Source organism: Aquarana catesbeiana, linkage group LG12, assembly GCF_042186555.1.
Source record: "Aquarana catesbeiana isolate 2022-GZ linkage group LG12, ASM4218655v1, whole genome shotgun sequence".
Classification (NCBI taxonomy): domain Eukaryota; kingdom Metazoa; phylum Chordata; class Amphibia; order Anura; family Ranidae; genus Aquarana; species Aquarana catesbeiana.
Window position 1 is genome coordinate 74,031,123 of NC_133335.1, and position 13,096 is coordinate 74,044,218.

At 42.4% G+C, this 13,096-nt stretch overlaps 1 protein-coding gene across 5 annotated transcripts in view; it reads right to left on the reverse strand.

Moving 5' to 3' along the window:
- The window catches only part of CALCOCO2 (calcium binding and coiled-coil domain 2), a 137,349-nt gene that overhangs the window by 15,555 nt on the left and 108,698 nt on the right, over positions 1 to 13,096 (reverse strand). For 4 of the 5 annotated variants that reach the window (XM_073608053.1, XM_073608050.1, XM_073608049.1 and 1 more), the window contains exons 18-20: positions 11,375 to 11,470; positions 9,705 to 9,822; positions 2,216 to 2,241 (exon numbers count right to left, since the gene is read on the reverse strand). In XM_073608053.1, coding sequence (XP_073464154.1) covers positions 2,216 to 2,241; positions 9,705 to 9,822; positions 11,375 to 11,470 — 240 coding nt within the window. The remainder of the gene's footprint in view (positions 1 to 2,215; positions 2,242 to 9,704; positions 9,823 to 11,374; positions 11,471 to 13,096) is intronic. The other variant, XM_073608054.1, reaches the window with a different exon arrangement.

Sequence of the window (13,096 nt, forward strand, 5' to 3'; positions counted from 1 at the left end):
AGCTCTGTCCTGTCTTCTCCTCGCCGGCGGTCATCCATTGGCCTGCACCTGCTGATCAGCTTGTGATGTGACTAATCACAGCACAAGCGGCACGCCAACACGCACCCTACCCGGAAGAGCAGCTTCACGTATATATACGTGATTCTGCACAGCCAGACCGCACTGTAGCAGGAAAACTACTGTTCGTGGTGGTTAATGCATTCCTTGCATTAAGGTAAAAAATGGTTAAGCATCAGTATCCCCCCTTTACTTACCAGAGCCCTCATTCAATCCAGGGCTGTGCACATCTGCAACTCTTCTCTCTCCTCACTTCCTGGTTTCTCGAGTCTTTCTGAAGCAGCGGGAGCCATTGGCTCTTGCCGCTGCCAATCAAAGCCAGTGACGTGGGTGGGGGGCTGGGGGGGCTGAGTCCTGCTGTCTTTGTCAACAGATGCAGACAGCGAGGCTCTGAAAACAGCAGGAATGCCCCCATAAAAAGTTACTTTTTATGGGGGCACTCAGCGGAGGGGAGGAGCCAGGATTGCCGACGAGGAAACAGAGAAGAGGAGGTTTGGGGCCACTCTGTGAGATTCCATTGCACAGAGCAGGTATATGAAAATCTGTGTTGTTTTTTTTTTTAAAGAGCATTTACAATCACTTTAAAAAAGGTGAATGCAGGCAAGTAAAAGTTACCTTCCCTCTGGAATCCATGCAATTCTATACCCCTCTGATGCCAACCTGGGAGTCCCAGCCAAAAAGACTAGGGTGAATGATTTGAGGTATATGTTGCCACACTGACCCCTGCTTCTACAGGTCAAATGAGCAGTACAAACTGAGTAAAGAATTGCAATTATTCTAGAAGAAAGTCAAGATTTTCATATCCACCGTCTGCTTTTTTTTACTACCCTACAGGTGATGATTTCAATGTAGGATTAACAACTGGTTAAATAGGGGAATCAATTAGTTTAACAACAGAAAATCGGGCAGTTCCAACATTGTGCCTTTCAAATTTCAACCTAAAGGCTCGTACACATGATCGGATTGTTGGCCAACAAAGCGTCAGACTTTTGTCCGAAGGGCGTGTGCCAGGAACTTGTCTTGCATATAAACGGTACACAATTGTTGGCCAACAAACAGGAACATAGTGATGTACTACGTGGAATTTCAGCTCTTGAGCGCCACCGTTTGGACACGCTCTGCTAATGTCCTGTTTTGTGAGCACTGATTCCGAGCATGCGTGTTTGTACTTTGGACTTTTGTGTGACGGACTTGTGTACACACAATACGAAAATCTGACAACAGACTGTTGTCCGCCGCAAATGTACTAGCCTGCCATCCAACATTTGTTGGCCGAAAGTTGGACAACAATTGTCTGATGGAGAGTACTAACGGTCAGATTTTAGGCAAACAGTCTGTCATCACACAATTCCCTGCCGAAAATCCGATCGTGTGTACAAGGCTTTAGAAAAGGCGTGTCAGTCCACAACACAGAGACTAGTTCTGCAGTCCAAGATAGGAACTGTGAGAACTCCTTGAGATAACACAGGAAGTGTACACAAGACACATGGCGGTTCTAAATTTCAGAAACAACTAACAGGTATTTTTGGGCATTTATCAAACAGATATAACAAAAATTCTTCAATGGTATATTTAACAGGTAGTTAATAAGTAAGTAAGTAAGTAATAAGAAATAAGTAAATAAGAGATGTTCATTGTTAGGGTTTACATACACTTTTAGGTTCTTGATTTGCATGTAAGCATTTACGTAGATGGTAGCAACAGTATACACTGTCATGTACACATTTTTCTAATACAGCTTCTTGTTTCCACAAGATGAGCAATGGACAGCGACTGAAGGGTTGCTAAGGGCTAAAAGCCACCCATGCAATTGGCACCAGAGCCAAGATGCTCAGTTTTACTTCCACTAGGAATCCCATATCTCTGTATTTATTAATGATGATTCATCTCTCTCAGTCTTAAGGGAAGCTGTCTCATGCTTGTGAACCACTGGAGCTTTTTAAACACATTTCATGTTGCTAATAGTGTCCAAATGCTCAGTAGTTGTCTGAAATGACACAATTCCTATTAGAATGAATTGTAAGTGCTAATTAATGTACTTGAACTAAAATGTTTAACAGTTTTGTAATTAATAGCATTATCATGTTTTTAGTTGTATTGTATTGTGTTTTAAATGCTAAACTTTAGCAAAATACTAAATGATATTATCCGAACTCACCTCTGCTGGGATCCTAGGATTAATTTCTGAAAAAATACAAACATATGTCAAATTAATACAATTACATGCTAACCCTATAACACCATATATGTGGCATTAGTAAATGTTAACACACACTTGGCCTATCACTCAGAACCGGTGACTTCAGTACTTTTTCAGTGACTACACTGAAACCAGTATACTGATCAGGAGCTCTGATTTGCCTCTGATCTTCAAGCTTGTCCAAAGTCAGTGTCTCAGAAAGTATTGAAGCTAGAAAGGCCAAAACAATCAGCATTTTCAGAAGGATGTCGGCAATGCTAGACCCTGTATTTGGCTTTATTCACATCAGCACATAAACCTATACCTCTGTGTAGACAGTCAAGTTTATCCGTATAGGGAATGACAGGTGTTCTGTGCAGCCATCCTGCCAAAATCAATGACAGCCTAAGAGATGCAGCAGTTATGTTGATCTATCTGCCATTGCCAGTGTTTACATTCATACAGGGATGGACCCACAGCTCTGGACGGGAATCTGTTTCCTTCTAATAGGACTGGGCCAACCTCTAATCGAATCTACCTTAGGTATTTGGAGTTTTATCATGCCTCATCCAATGAGGTAAACACGGTACTGCACCTCTTGCAGACCTATGGCACACTTCTTTGGGTTTGCTCTTGAACCTGCTTCTGGTATGGAGTTTAAGATTGCCTCTACCCTGGGGAAATGACTCTCCCACTACATCATCTAGGTAGGCTACTGTGAAGTACTATTGAGACCTAAGGGTCTCATTTATCATTTGCTGAAATGTAGCAGGCTTGCAGGCCAAGCATACTTTGGGGTAGCGAATGGTGTCTTTTCTTTTGCCTGGTTCTAAATCTTGTGGGACCCAACCTCTCAATGAGTTCATCAATGCTGGGCATGGGGTAGGCATCAAACTTTGATACCTTGTTCAATTTTTTAAAGTTGTTGCAGAACCTCAATGAACCATAAGCCTTGGGAACCATTACTATTGGGCTACACTACTTAGTTTTGGCCTCCTCTATTAACGCAAGGTCTAACATGCTTTGTACATCCTTGGCTACTACTTGTCTGTGGGCCTATGGTATACAATAAGACTTGAGTCAAACTCAAATATTGGAGTCCATATTAAAGCTAATAGTTAATTATTTATATGCAGTCTGGCAATTCTGAGAAAATATCCTTATTTCATTACAGAAACTCACTTTTTGCTTCTGGGCTACAAACAGGGACTCAGCTTTCTGAACCTCCCATACGCCCTTCTTTTTCTTTGGAGGCCTAATTCCCCTGGCTAAGAGGGCTTCTCCATCTTTCTGGGCTTACATTAATTTTGCATTCTAGATCTTCTCCTTCTTCCATCTGTCTGGCTGCTACACCTTGTAGTTTATCTGCTCAACCCATATTATCTCATAGAGTTCCTGCTATTTTGCAAGAAACCTACTTTCCACTGTGGGCACTTCACTGATCTATTGTATCCCCAGCATTGGACAGCGCCAGTTTAACAGACTCACAGCTGTTATAGCAACCAGAAGTTGTTTACGTTTTGAATCCTGTCTTCCGACTATGCACTAGAAGTGATTTTTACAGTAGCCTGATCAATTCTACATGCTGCCGAAGATACCGTTAATGTTGAGGTTAATTAATTAAAAATATTCATGCCATTATTTTTCAAAATGTTGTTGTTTAAGATCCCATGGGCAGCTTATTTGTAATGGTGTGATTTATTTCAAATGTATATATAACCAAATTCTTTTTACATTTTGGAGAGAGAAGTCAAGGGTTGGAATCCCTGTCAGGTCTTTATTGGGCAGGTTGTGGCTATGATTGAATAAGCGCCTTCGGAAAGGTCTTGTCAGCTTGCAATCGTAGAATTAGTTCTAGTTGTAGATCAACATCAGATTTCTTTTGCTGGGTCCCTGCTTCGTAGATTTCCCCCACTTCATTTGTCCTGGTGGCCATTATTGACCAAAGACAGAAAGTACATGCACATCAGCAGGCCCTTCATAGTGACGTCACATCCGGCCCGGTGCCATGTTGCGCTCCACGTTGGTTGCGGCTGTTTCCTGCTACCATCTGTTCACACAGGCACTGCTCAATGCTTCCACAATACTGGGAAGTTCCTGAGAGGCCTTGAGACTGACTGCTATTATGTGTGCCTGTATCATTTATCTATTTGTAAGTTGCCACTTGTCTTAATCTGTAATTAAACTGTTTATTTTAATGCTGCACTTAGTCTAGCGCCCCTCTTTTTTTCCCACTATATGTATCCTATTTACAGATGGCTATCCTGGGCAAGATCTAGAGCTTTTTGGTTGCCCTTACTGGCTGGGCTTTATTTCCTTTTTTCTTGAACCCTGAATTGACGCTATGGGTTCCAGTATCACACTTTATATACAGTATGTACTACATTTCAAGTGGCTATAATTTAGTTTCAGGTGAGTGTATGAAGGCTGCTAGGGCCCAAAGGTACCCTCTTGAAGAGATACACTTTATTGATTATTATAACTACTCACCTACAAATTTATCCGGTGGTTTGCTTGTTATAATTGGCGTTAACACTTGAATAATTGGGACAGGAACCTCTGCGTCACGCGTTTATTGTAAGTTGAAAATACCCATATTAAATTCAAACAATTTAAATATTAGGCTCTGGTTATTATCATACCTATACCTTTGTGGTGTCTCGCTGGCTGCTACCTATAGGACACCCCACATCTGCCTGTGTTTTGGTCCATGCTGGTGTTATGTCCCCGCATCTACTCACCTGTATTGATCTTATCTACACCAATTAATGTAAGTGAACTCAGATAATTTTAAGTGATTGTACAATGCGCATTGCTTTGAAAAAATGTATAGATAGTTTGTTAACGTTGTATTTTCCATCTTTTTAGATATACGGTTAAGCTCCTGAGGAAGCACTTTGCAGCGAGAAACTAGTTGTGAGGGAACTGTTCGCAACCCAGGCTGGTATAGTCCCCAAACGACAGTCATCAGACAGATTCCATTTTTTTGTCATTTGTTATGTCACTCTGTATCGGGGTAACTAACCAACAATGAGGGTGCTATTCAATAGTGCAATGAGTATTTGGTTATACACTTTGGATAATACTCAATTTTAATATTGTAGTAGTTTTTTATATTTTTGTATGAATTTTGTTAAAATAAAGATGTACATATGTTTTTAATCTTAACATTTGTGCCTGAAAAGTCCATCTTTCCCTTGCAAATCCTCTTCTATGAAATATTAGGACATTGCATTGTGTACTTTATTGGTGTCCTCAGTAACAACCTGTGGTGACACTCTGCATTAGTGAATAGTCTATTTGTATACCCTTACTGTGTGCATGGTTGTGTATTTCTGCCCTAACAGAGCGTGTGTCTGCTGTGTGTGCCCTGACTTCATGTGTGTGTTTCTGCCCTGGCCATCTGTTTTTTGACCACGTGTGTGTCTTCTCTGACTGTGTCTGTTGTTGGAAGGACAACAGCATGTAATGTAAAGTACTGTGAACTACCGTACTTATTGGCGCACACTTTTTTTATCCTGAAAATAGAGGGTAAACGGTGCCTGTGTGTTATATGCTGATATCTGTTCTTTTACCAACAGGGGGCGGGGATCGGCCAGTCCACCCCAGGTGCCACCTATTGGGAGAGTGTCAGGCTGGCTGCCCCGCATCTCCTGGCCGTGGAACAGCACTGCCAGTGGACTCATCAGCTTGTCAGCAGGGTTCCCTTTTCCTCTTTTACTGGAAAATAAAGTGTTTTGTTGTTTTCTTGGACATACTTATACACATAGATCAGCCCTCAAAATTTCCACTCACCTGCTCGAATCTGCAGAGTGGAAATTAGCTGAGGGTGAGGGTGGAGCAGGGGCGGACTGGGCTGACAGTTTCCTGGCTGATTGCTTCTGGCAGAAGCGGTGCAGCCTTTTTTACAGGGCATCATTGCCTCCCTCCCGCCTGGCCGCTCTGATGCCCTGTAATAAAGGCCGCACCGCTGATGGGCACTGATGGGGCTGCACTGATAGGCACTGTTAGGCACTGATGAGGCTGCGCCGATAGGCACTGATGAGGCTGCACGGACCGGCACCGATATGCTGCACTGATGGGCACTGATAAGGCTGCACTAATGAGGCTGTGCTGATGGGCACTGATAAGGCTTCACTGATGGGCACTGATATGCTTTATGTTGATATTGTTAAAGTTGTTGCTGTTGTTAATATTTATTTTTGTAACTTAATTCTGTCTAAAACATTTAACAGTGTCATTTCATGAGATAATTTACGAGGGTATGTTTAGGGGCGGAATTAGGGATTGGTTGGGTAACTGGTGGCCCTAGTTAATAGCTCAGGACTTGACATTTTGAGCCATGACACAACTAATATGTCAAGTCTGAATATAGATTTCAAAGTATTACAAGCTAAAGGGCAAACATATTAAAGTATAATGCGGTTCATGAACAATGTTCATAGTTCAATAATTTTTGTTAATTTAAAACAGAACAAAAAGAGAAAGCATCTATTCCGCCCACTCAGGGCCTAGGACTGGCAACATGGGTATAGACAGGCTTACACAGTATGAACAAAAAGGGAGGAGCATCCTCCATAGTCAATTGTTGATATACATAAATACCAAACAAAAAAAAAGTTCAGGGAAGACCCCCTTAGCTGGCAGTGCAAACCAGGACTTGTGAAATTCCTTACAACAGTGCAATTTGTCCTGGACACATATGAAAATTGGAAGAGGGCACAGGCTTCCAACAAGAAAGGCAGAACAAAAGAAAAGAGACAAGAAAGAGGAGAGATGGTGAGGTAAGAGGGGAAGGGGAGGACAGGGGCTTGGGATCATCAGAGGTGCCAGTCAAAGCCAGCCCAAAGCCAACCATGATTCCCAAATTTTTAAGAATCATCAATATATTGGACATTTGTTTATTGAGCATCACAACCATCAAACGGTCTCTCACTCCCTGAAAGGGGACTGTAGGTTTCTTCCAGGCCTGGGCAATCATCCTCTTAGCTGATATAAATAGATAGGATGCCAATTTTTTTCGACGAGCAAGTAGGCCTTTGATGGGGCAGTGCAAAAAGGCAAATTTTGCATCCTTTCGAAAGTTCACATGAAACAGAGTGTGTAGTATTACAAACACTCAAGACCAAAAGCCTCCCAGATGCAGACATGTCCAGCAGGTATGCAGAACATCTCCACGATGACCACATCCTCAGAAACAGCAGTAACAGGCTGTAACAGGCTGGATTAACATAGCCGATATGGGTAGGAACCCAATACCACCTTAGGAGCACTTTATACACCTCCTCTAGTGGCAGTGTTATGTAGGTATTAGAAAAGATTACTTTAGTATGATTAATAAGAAACATATTTGGAAGATGTCATTTTTTAAAATGTATATACTGTATATTCATTTCAATAGAGTTTGAGGTTTATAGAAGTTTCAGATATAAATGGATTTTGAATATGTATTGTGACCTTTGGTGCTTCTAGTGATGGGATAGTGAAGCCGCGGGAGATTAGTGTATTATATAGAGGGTTTAGGCAGCAACTTTTGATTTTTATATATTTTAGGCTGTGGTGATGAATGGTGTCTCGGTATACTTGTTGTCCCGGATGTTGAGGGTGAGGAGATCCGGTGAGGGACCATCCCATCATTGGCATCATTGACAGCAGCCTTGAATGGCCAGATAAGATGGGTGTAACCGTTATAAGTGGTAAACGGAAGGTTAGGCTCCACCCACTGATGAAGTCCACACAAAGGACGATACACGTCTGGAAATAGGAGCCAGACCCTTGGTTTTTCATCACTACCTATGCTGAAGCACCCTGGGAGCCTATCATCTGTCCAAAATGCTGGCACGGCTGAGTGCCTTTTATGTGAGTACGTTATCTTTATTTTATTCGACAATAAACACTGACAGAGAGCTCTAGATTTCCTTCTGTTTGATTTTCATATACCGCTGATTGAGAGCGTGCAATACTGACAGGAGGTGTTGGAGATTGAAGCACAGACCAGGAGCAGTCATCTGAGATTATCCCCAATAGGGGACTGCTTGCTTAGACCCGCTGGTGAAACAGGGGTCTAAGTATAAGGTAAACGGCCATCCATTCACTGGTGGAAGATTACTATTGATGAGCACATTTATTTTTGTTATACACGGAGGTGGAAGATCACAGCCTACTATTACAATGAACTTTGGAGCTATTTATTTTGATTGAATTTTACTACAGTAAAACCTTGGATTGCGAGCATAATTCGTTCCAGAAACATGCTTGTAATCCAAAGCACTCTTATATCAAAGCGAATTTCCCCATAAGAAATAATGTAAACTCAGATGATTTGTTCCACAACCATTTAATCATAGGATCTTCAGCTTATAGTCCATATAAAAAGATTATAGCAATGTGATAGGTTGCGTAACCATAAAATGTCCATCCACAAATGGCAGCCTCCACAAAGGGATTAGAAGCAAAATCCAGCAGAAGCTACAGAGTATAAAAGAGAAGAGAGGCGCCTCTAAGTTAGCAATATGGTTACATTTAATGAAGGTACAACATTTAGAAACTCACATGGTTGATGATTAAAATAGGCACATGGCACAGGCATCCGGGGTAAAGCTGTCCACACAGACCATCCCCTGCACCGCTTGCTCTCACAGCTGTCAGTCTGCAATTGTGACTAGGAAGACTACCCTGATCTGAAAGCCTGGCTTGAACCTCTCGTGGAGTGTGGAAGGGATGACGTTAATGGTGGTGCGGAGGATGGTCTATGTGAAAAGCTTTACCCCCGGATGCCTGCATACTTAGATGTGCCTGTTTTAATCACCAACCATGTGAGTTGCTAAATGTTTTACCTTCATTAAATGTAACCATATTGCTACACTTAGAAGTGCCTCTCATTTCTTTTATACTCAGTTGTGACATGACGCTACTCTTATATCAAGACATCGCTTGTATATCAAGTCAAAATTTGTTTTAAAATTTTGCTTGTCTTGCAAAACGCTCTCAAACCAAGTTACTCTCAAACCAAGGTTTTACTGCATTTATTTTATTGTAGCAAATATATTTTGCTTTTAGCACACATTGCTACACATATCGATCTTTTTTTGAACGTTTGATACACTGTTGCTAGTTGCGCTGCACTAAATTATTCAAATCATATGTTGAAGTGAGAGCAACTGGAATATTTATTTTGAAAAGCTATTGGGATTTATTCACTTTATACATTTGCAGTGATTAAAGTTTCAGTTTATTTTTTTATATAACAATGTCTAAGAGTATGGAAAATGATCCACCACACAGGATAACGTTTTGCATATAGGACAAGTTTAGGAACTGGCATCCTCGTCAGCTATATGAACGGTTACGAATGCTGTATAAGGATCAAGATTACACATTCAAGCACAGCAGAAAATGTGTATTAAACTCATAGTTCCACAACAGCTGTAGAGCACACTGGGGTGTCTAAGCTTGCTTTAACACATACCTGGATATGGATTCCCATAGACCAGTCCCGGGGTCTGGGACATGGAGAAGGGAAGAGAGGCTGAATATCGTTCCTGTAAAAGTCTGGCGTTCAGGTGATCTACTTCTTCTTGTTTTCTCTGTAAAGAATTAAAAGCATTATAAACCTTCCTACTGGCACCTTGTATTTTTCAGCTGTATTGGATGTACATTGGTCATGTAGTTTCATGGTGTCATTTGTTGCCTCTGTACACACATTCTTGTGTCAGAAGTTTCTGCTTGTGTTCATGCCACATGGCACTGCACAAGTTAATACATGTCCCATGTCTGTAGTCTGAGAACTGACACTTTCTGTGAAGAAATTGTATCCCACAATCCCTGGGTCTCTCAGTCTAGTGCTCTGCAGGTGAGAGAAGCACAGTAGTTAGATCTGAGGCAGACCAAGCAGGCAGAGCAATTAACAGAGAGATCACCATTCACGCACTGCACACGACTTTTGCAAACAATGGGGGTTATTTACGAAAGGTAAATAAACTTTGCACTGCAAGTGCACTTAGAAGTGCAGTCGCTCTAAATCTAAGGGGTAGATCTGAAATGAGTGGAAGCTCTGCTGATTTTATCATCCAATCATGTGCAAGCTAAAATGCTGTTTTTTATTTTCCTTGCATGTCCCCCTCGGATCTACAGCGACTGCACTTCCAAGTGCACTTCCAGCGCAAAGTGGATTTTCCTTTAGTAAATAACCCCCAGTGTGTCCCTCTTTTTCAATGAAGACAGATTGTTTTTTTTTCTGATTTCAAGTTGTTCTTGGTAGCTTGCAGGTCTACCCAGCCCAAGGCTGCTCCAAACACCTAGCAAGGGAGTAAATCCTTTTTTTTTTTTTGTTAATTTAGGGTACATGCACACTGGGGTTCTTGTAAACGCTTTTCTCCTCGCAGGAAAAAAAGCAGTTTCAAAAATGCGCCTAAGCTGTGTTTATGCAAATGCATTTAGATGCGTCAAGCGCTTAGGAGTTTATTAATTTCATTGACCAGAATATTATTTATTATTTATTTTATTCTGGCTATTGAAATGAAAAAACGCTCAAGCACTACACTCACCTAGCGCTTAGGCACATTTAGATGGGTTTACATGCGTTTAGGTGCGTTATGGTGTTTTTTTCAGCCAAAGCACTCCTCTCTTGAACACACAAGTGATGTTTTTTTTTTCTGCCTCCAAACTCCTGTAAATGCCTATGTGTTCATGAAAATATAGGCTAACATTAAAAGGGGCATTTAGACACAGAAAAAAAAACTCCAACGCCAGTAAAACAGGAGTTTTTGAGCGACATGAGGCCACTGTGTGAATGGGAGCACATAAATATATAGTCTGATTTTTCCAAATTTGACGGCAAAAGTGGAAACACACTTTACGTTTTACTGTTGCCTGTGCCCATTCCTTACAGGATACTGGTGCCAAGATAAAATCACTCGTATGAACTGAAATGTACACTTCAACTTTTGTCCTTTCTGGTTTGAAGTCAGCGATGGTAACCCAGTGTTGGTAAGTGATGTGTATAAAGAGCAGTGGCCACTGAATTAACCACCATTTCTTTGATGTCTTCTTCCATGTGAGCATTTTTAGTCTTTATCTGCAATTGTGTGTTATATGCAGTCATACACATAAAAGTCTGGCAGGGACAGATTTTCTTACTTCAATTGTTTCTTTCAGATCTGTGACTTCTTCTTCTCTCAGTTCAATAATGCTCCTTAATCCTGCAATTAATTCTTTATTTTTCCTGTCTTCATCCTATGAAATCAAAGCATAACAAATCATTACACAGTAACGTTACAATCGAGAACAATCTTTGCACTTCACTAAGGAGGTAGTTCCAAGATACATAATACATTTAAAGTGTAAGTATAGCCAAATTAGTCTTTTTTTAGATTAGGGAGTGCTTGAAACTCCTGTCAGTAAATTTTTTGCCCTGTTTTTTTTTTTGGTGGGTGGGAGGGGGGATATCCTTTCACTTCCGGTCTTGGAGAAGCAGCAAGAAGGAATCTCTGGAAAGAGGTAATCCCCCTCTTAGACAGTTACACCGGAACAGGTGTCCCATTGGAGGGCTCATCCTTACCTATTGTTCCGATGTCACCCTAAGGGTTCTTTCACACTGGGGCGGTTTGCAGGCGCTATTGCGCTAATAATAGCGCCTGCAAACCGACCTGAAAGTGCCGCTGCTTTCATTCCAGTGTGAAAGCCCCGAGGGCTTTCACACTGGAGCGATGCGCTGGCAGGACGGTAAAAAAAGTCCTGTCAGCAGCATCTTCGGAGCGGTGAAGGAGCGGAGTGTATACCGCTCCTGCCCATTGAAATCAATGGGACGGCGCGGCTATACCGCCGGCAAATCGCCTCTGCAGAGGCGCTTTGCGGTGGTTTTAAACCTTTCTCGGCCGCTAGCAGGGGGGTAAGACCGCCCCCGCTAGCGGCCGCATACCGACGGTAAAGCGCCGCTTACAATAGAGGCGCTTTACCGCCCACAACACCCCCGCCCCAGTGTGAAAGGACTCTAAGGCTGCTTTCACACTGGGGCGTTGGTGGTAAAGCGCTGCTAATTTTAGAGGTGCATTACTGTCGTTTTAGGGGGGCCATTCGGCCACTAGCGGGGCGCTTTTAACCCCCGCTATCAGCCGAAAAAGGCGCTTTGCAGGCGGTTTGGCGGCGCTGCCCATTGATTAATCCTCCTATCTACTAATCAATCCCTAAAAAAAACAAAAAAAACCAAAACACTAAAATAGAGCTTTCTTTTGGTGGTATTTGATCACCTCTGCAGTTTTTATTTTTTGCTAAACAAATAAAAAAAGACTGAAATTTTTGAAAAAAATAAAAGTTTTGCTTTTGTTTCTGTTATAAAATTTTGTAAATAAGTAAGTTTTCTCTTTCACTGATGGGCACTGATAAGCCGGCACCAATGAGGTGATACCAATGAGCGGGCACTGACGATGGGCACTGGTAGGCGGCACTGATGGGTGGCACTGATATGCAGCACTGATGGGCACTCATGGGTGGCACTGGTGGGCACTGATAGGTGACACTGATGGGCACTAAAAGGCTGCAAAGATGGGTTCTTATGGGGGGCACTGATAGGCGGCACTGCTGGGCACTGATGGGCGGCACTGCTGGGCACTGATGGGCATTGATACGTGGCACTGATGGGCACTGATATGAGGCACTGATAGGCATCCCTGGTGGCACTGGCAGTGGTAGGCATTGTGAGTGGGTACTGATTGGCAGCTGCCTGGGCAATGATTGGCAGCTGCCTGGGCACAGATTAGTATTTCCCTGGGGGTCTAGGTGGGACATACCTGGTGGTCCAGTGTGGGTGGCCATCCTGGTGGTCCTGGGCGGCATGATAATGGTTCTGGGTGGGATCCGAGG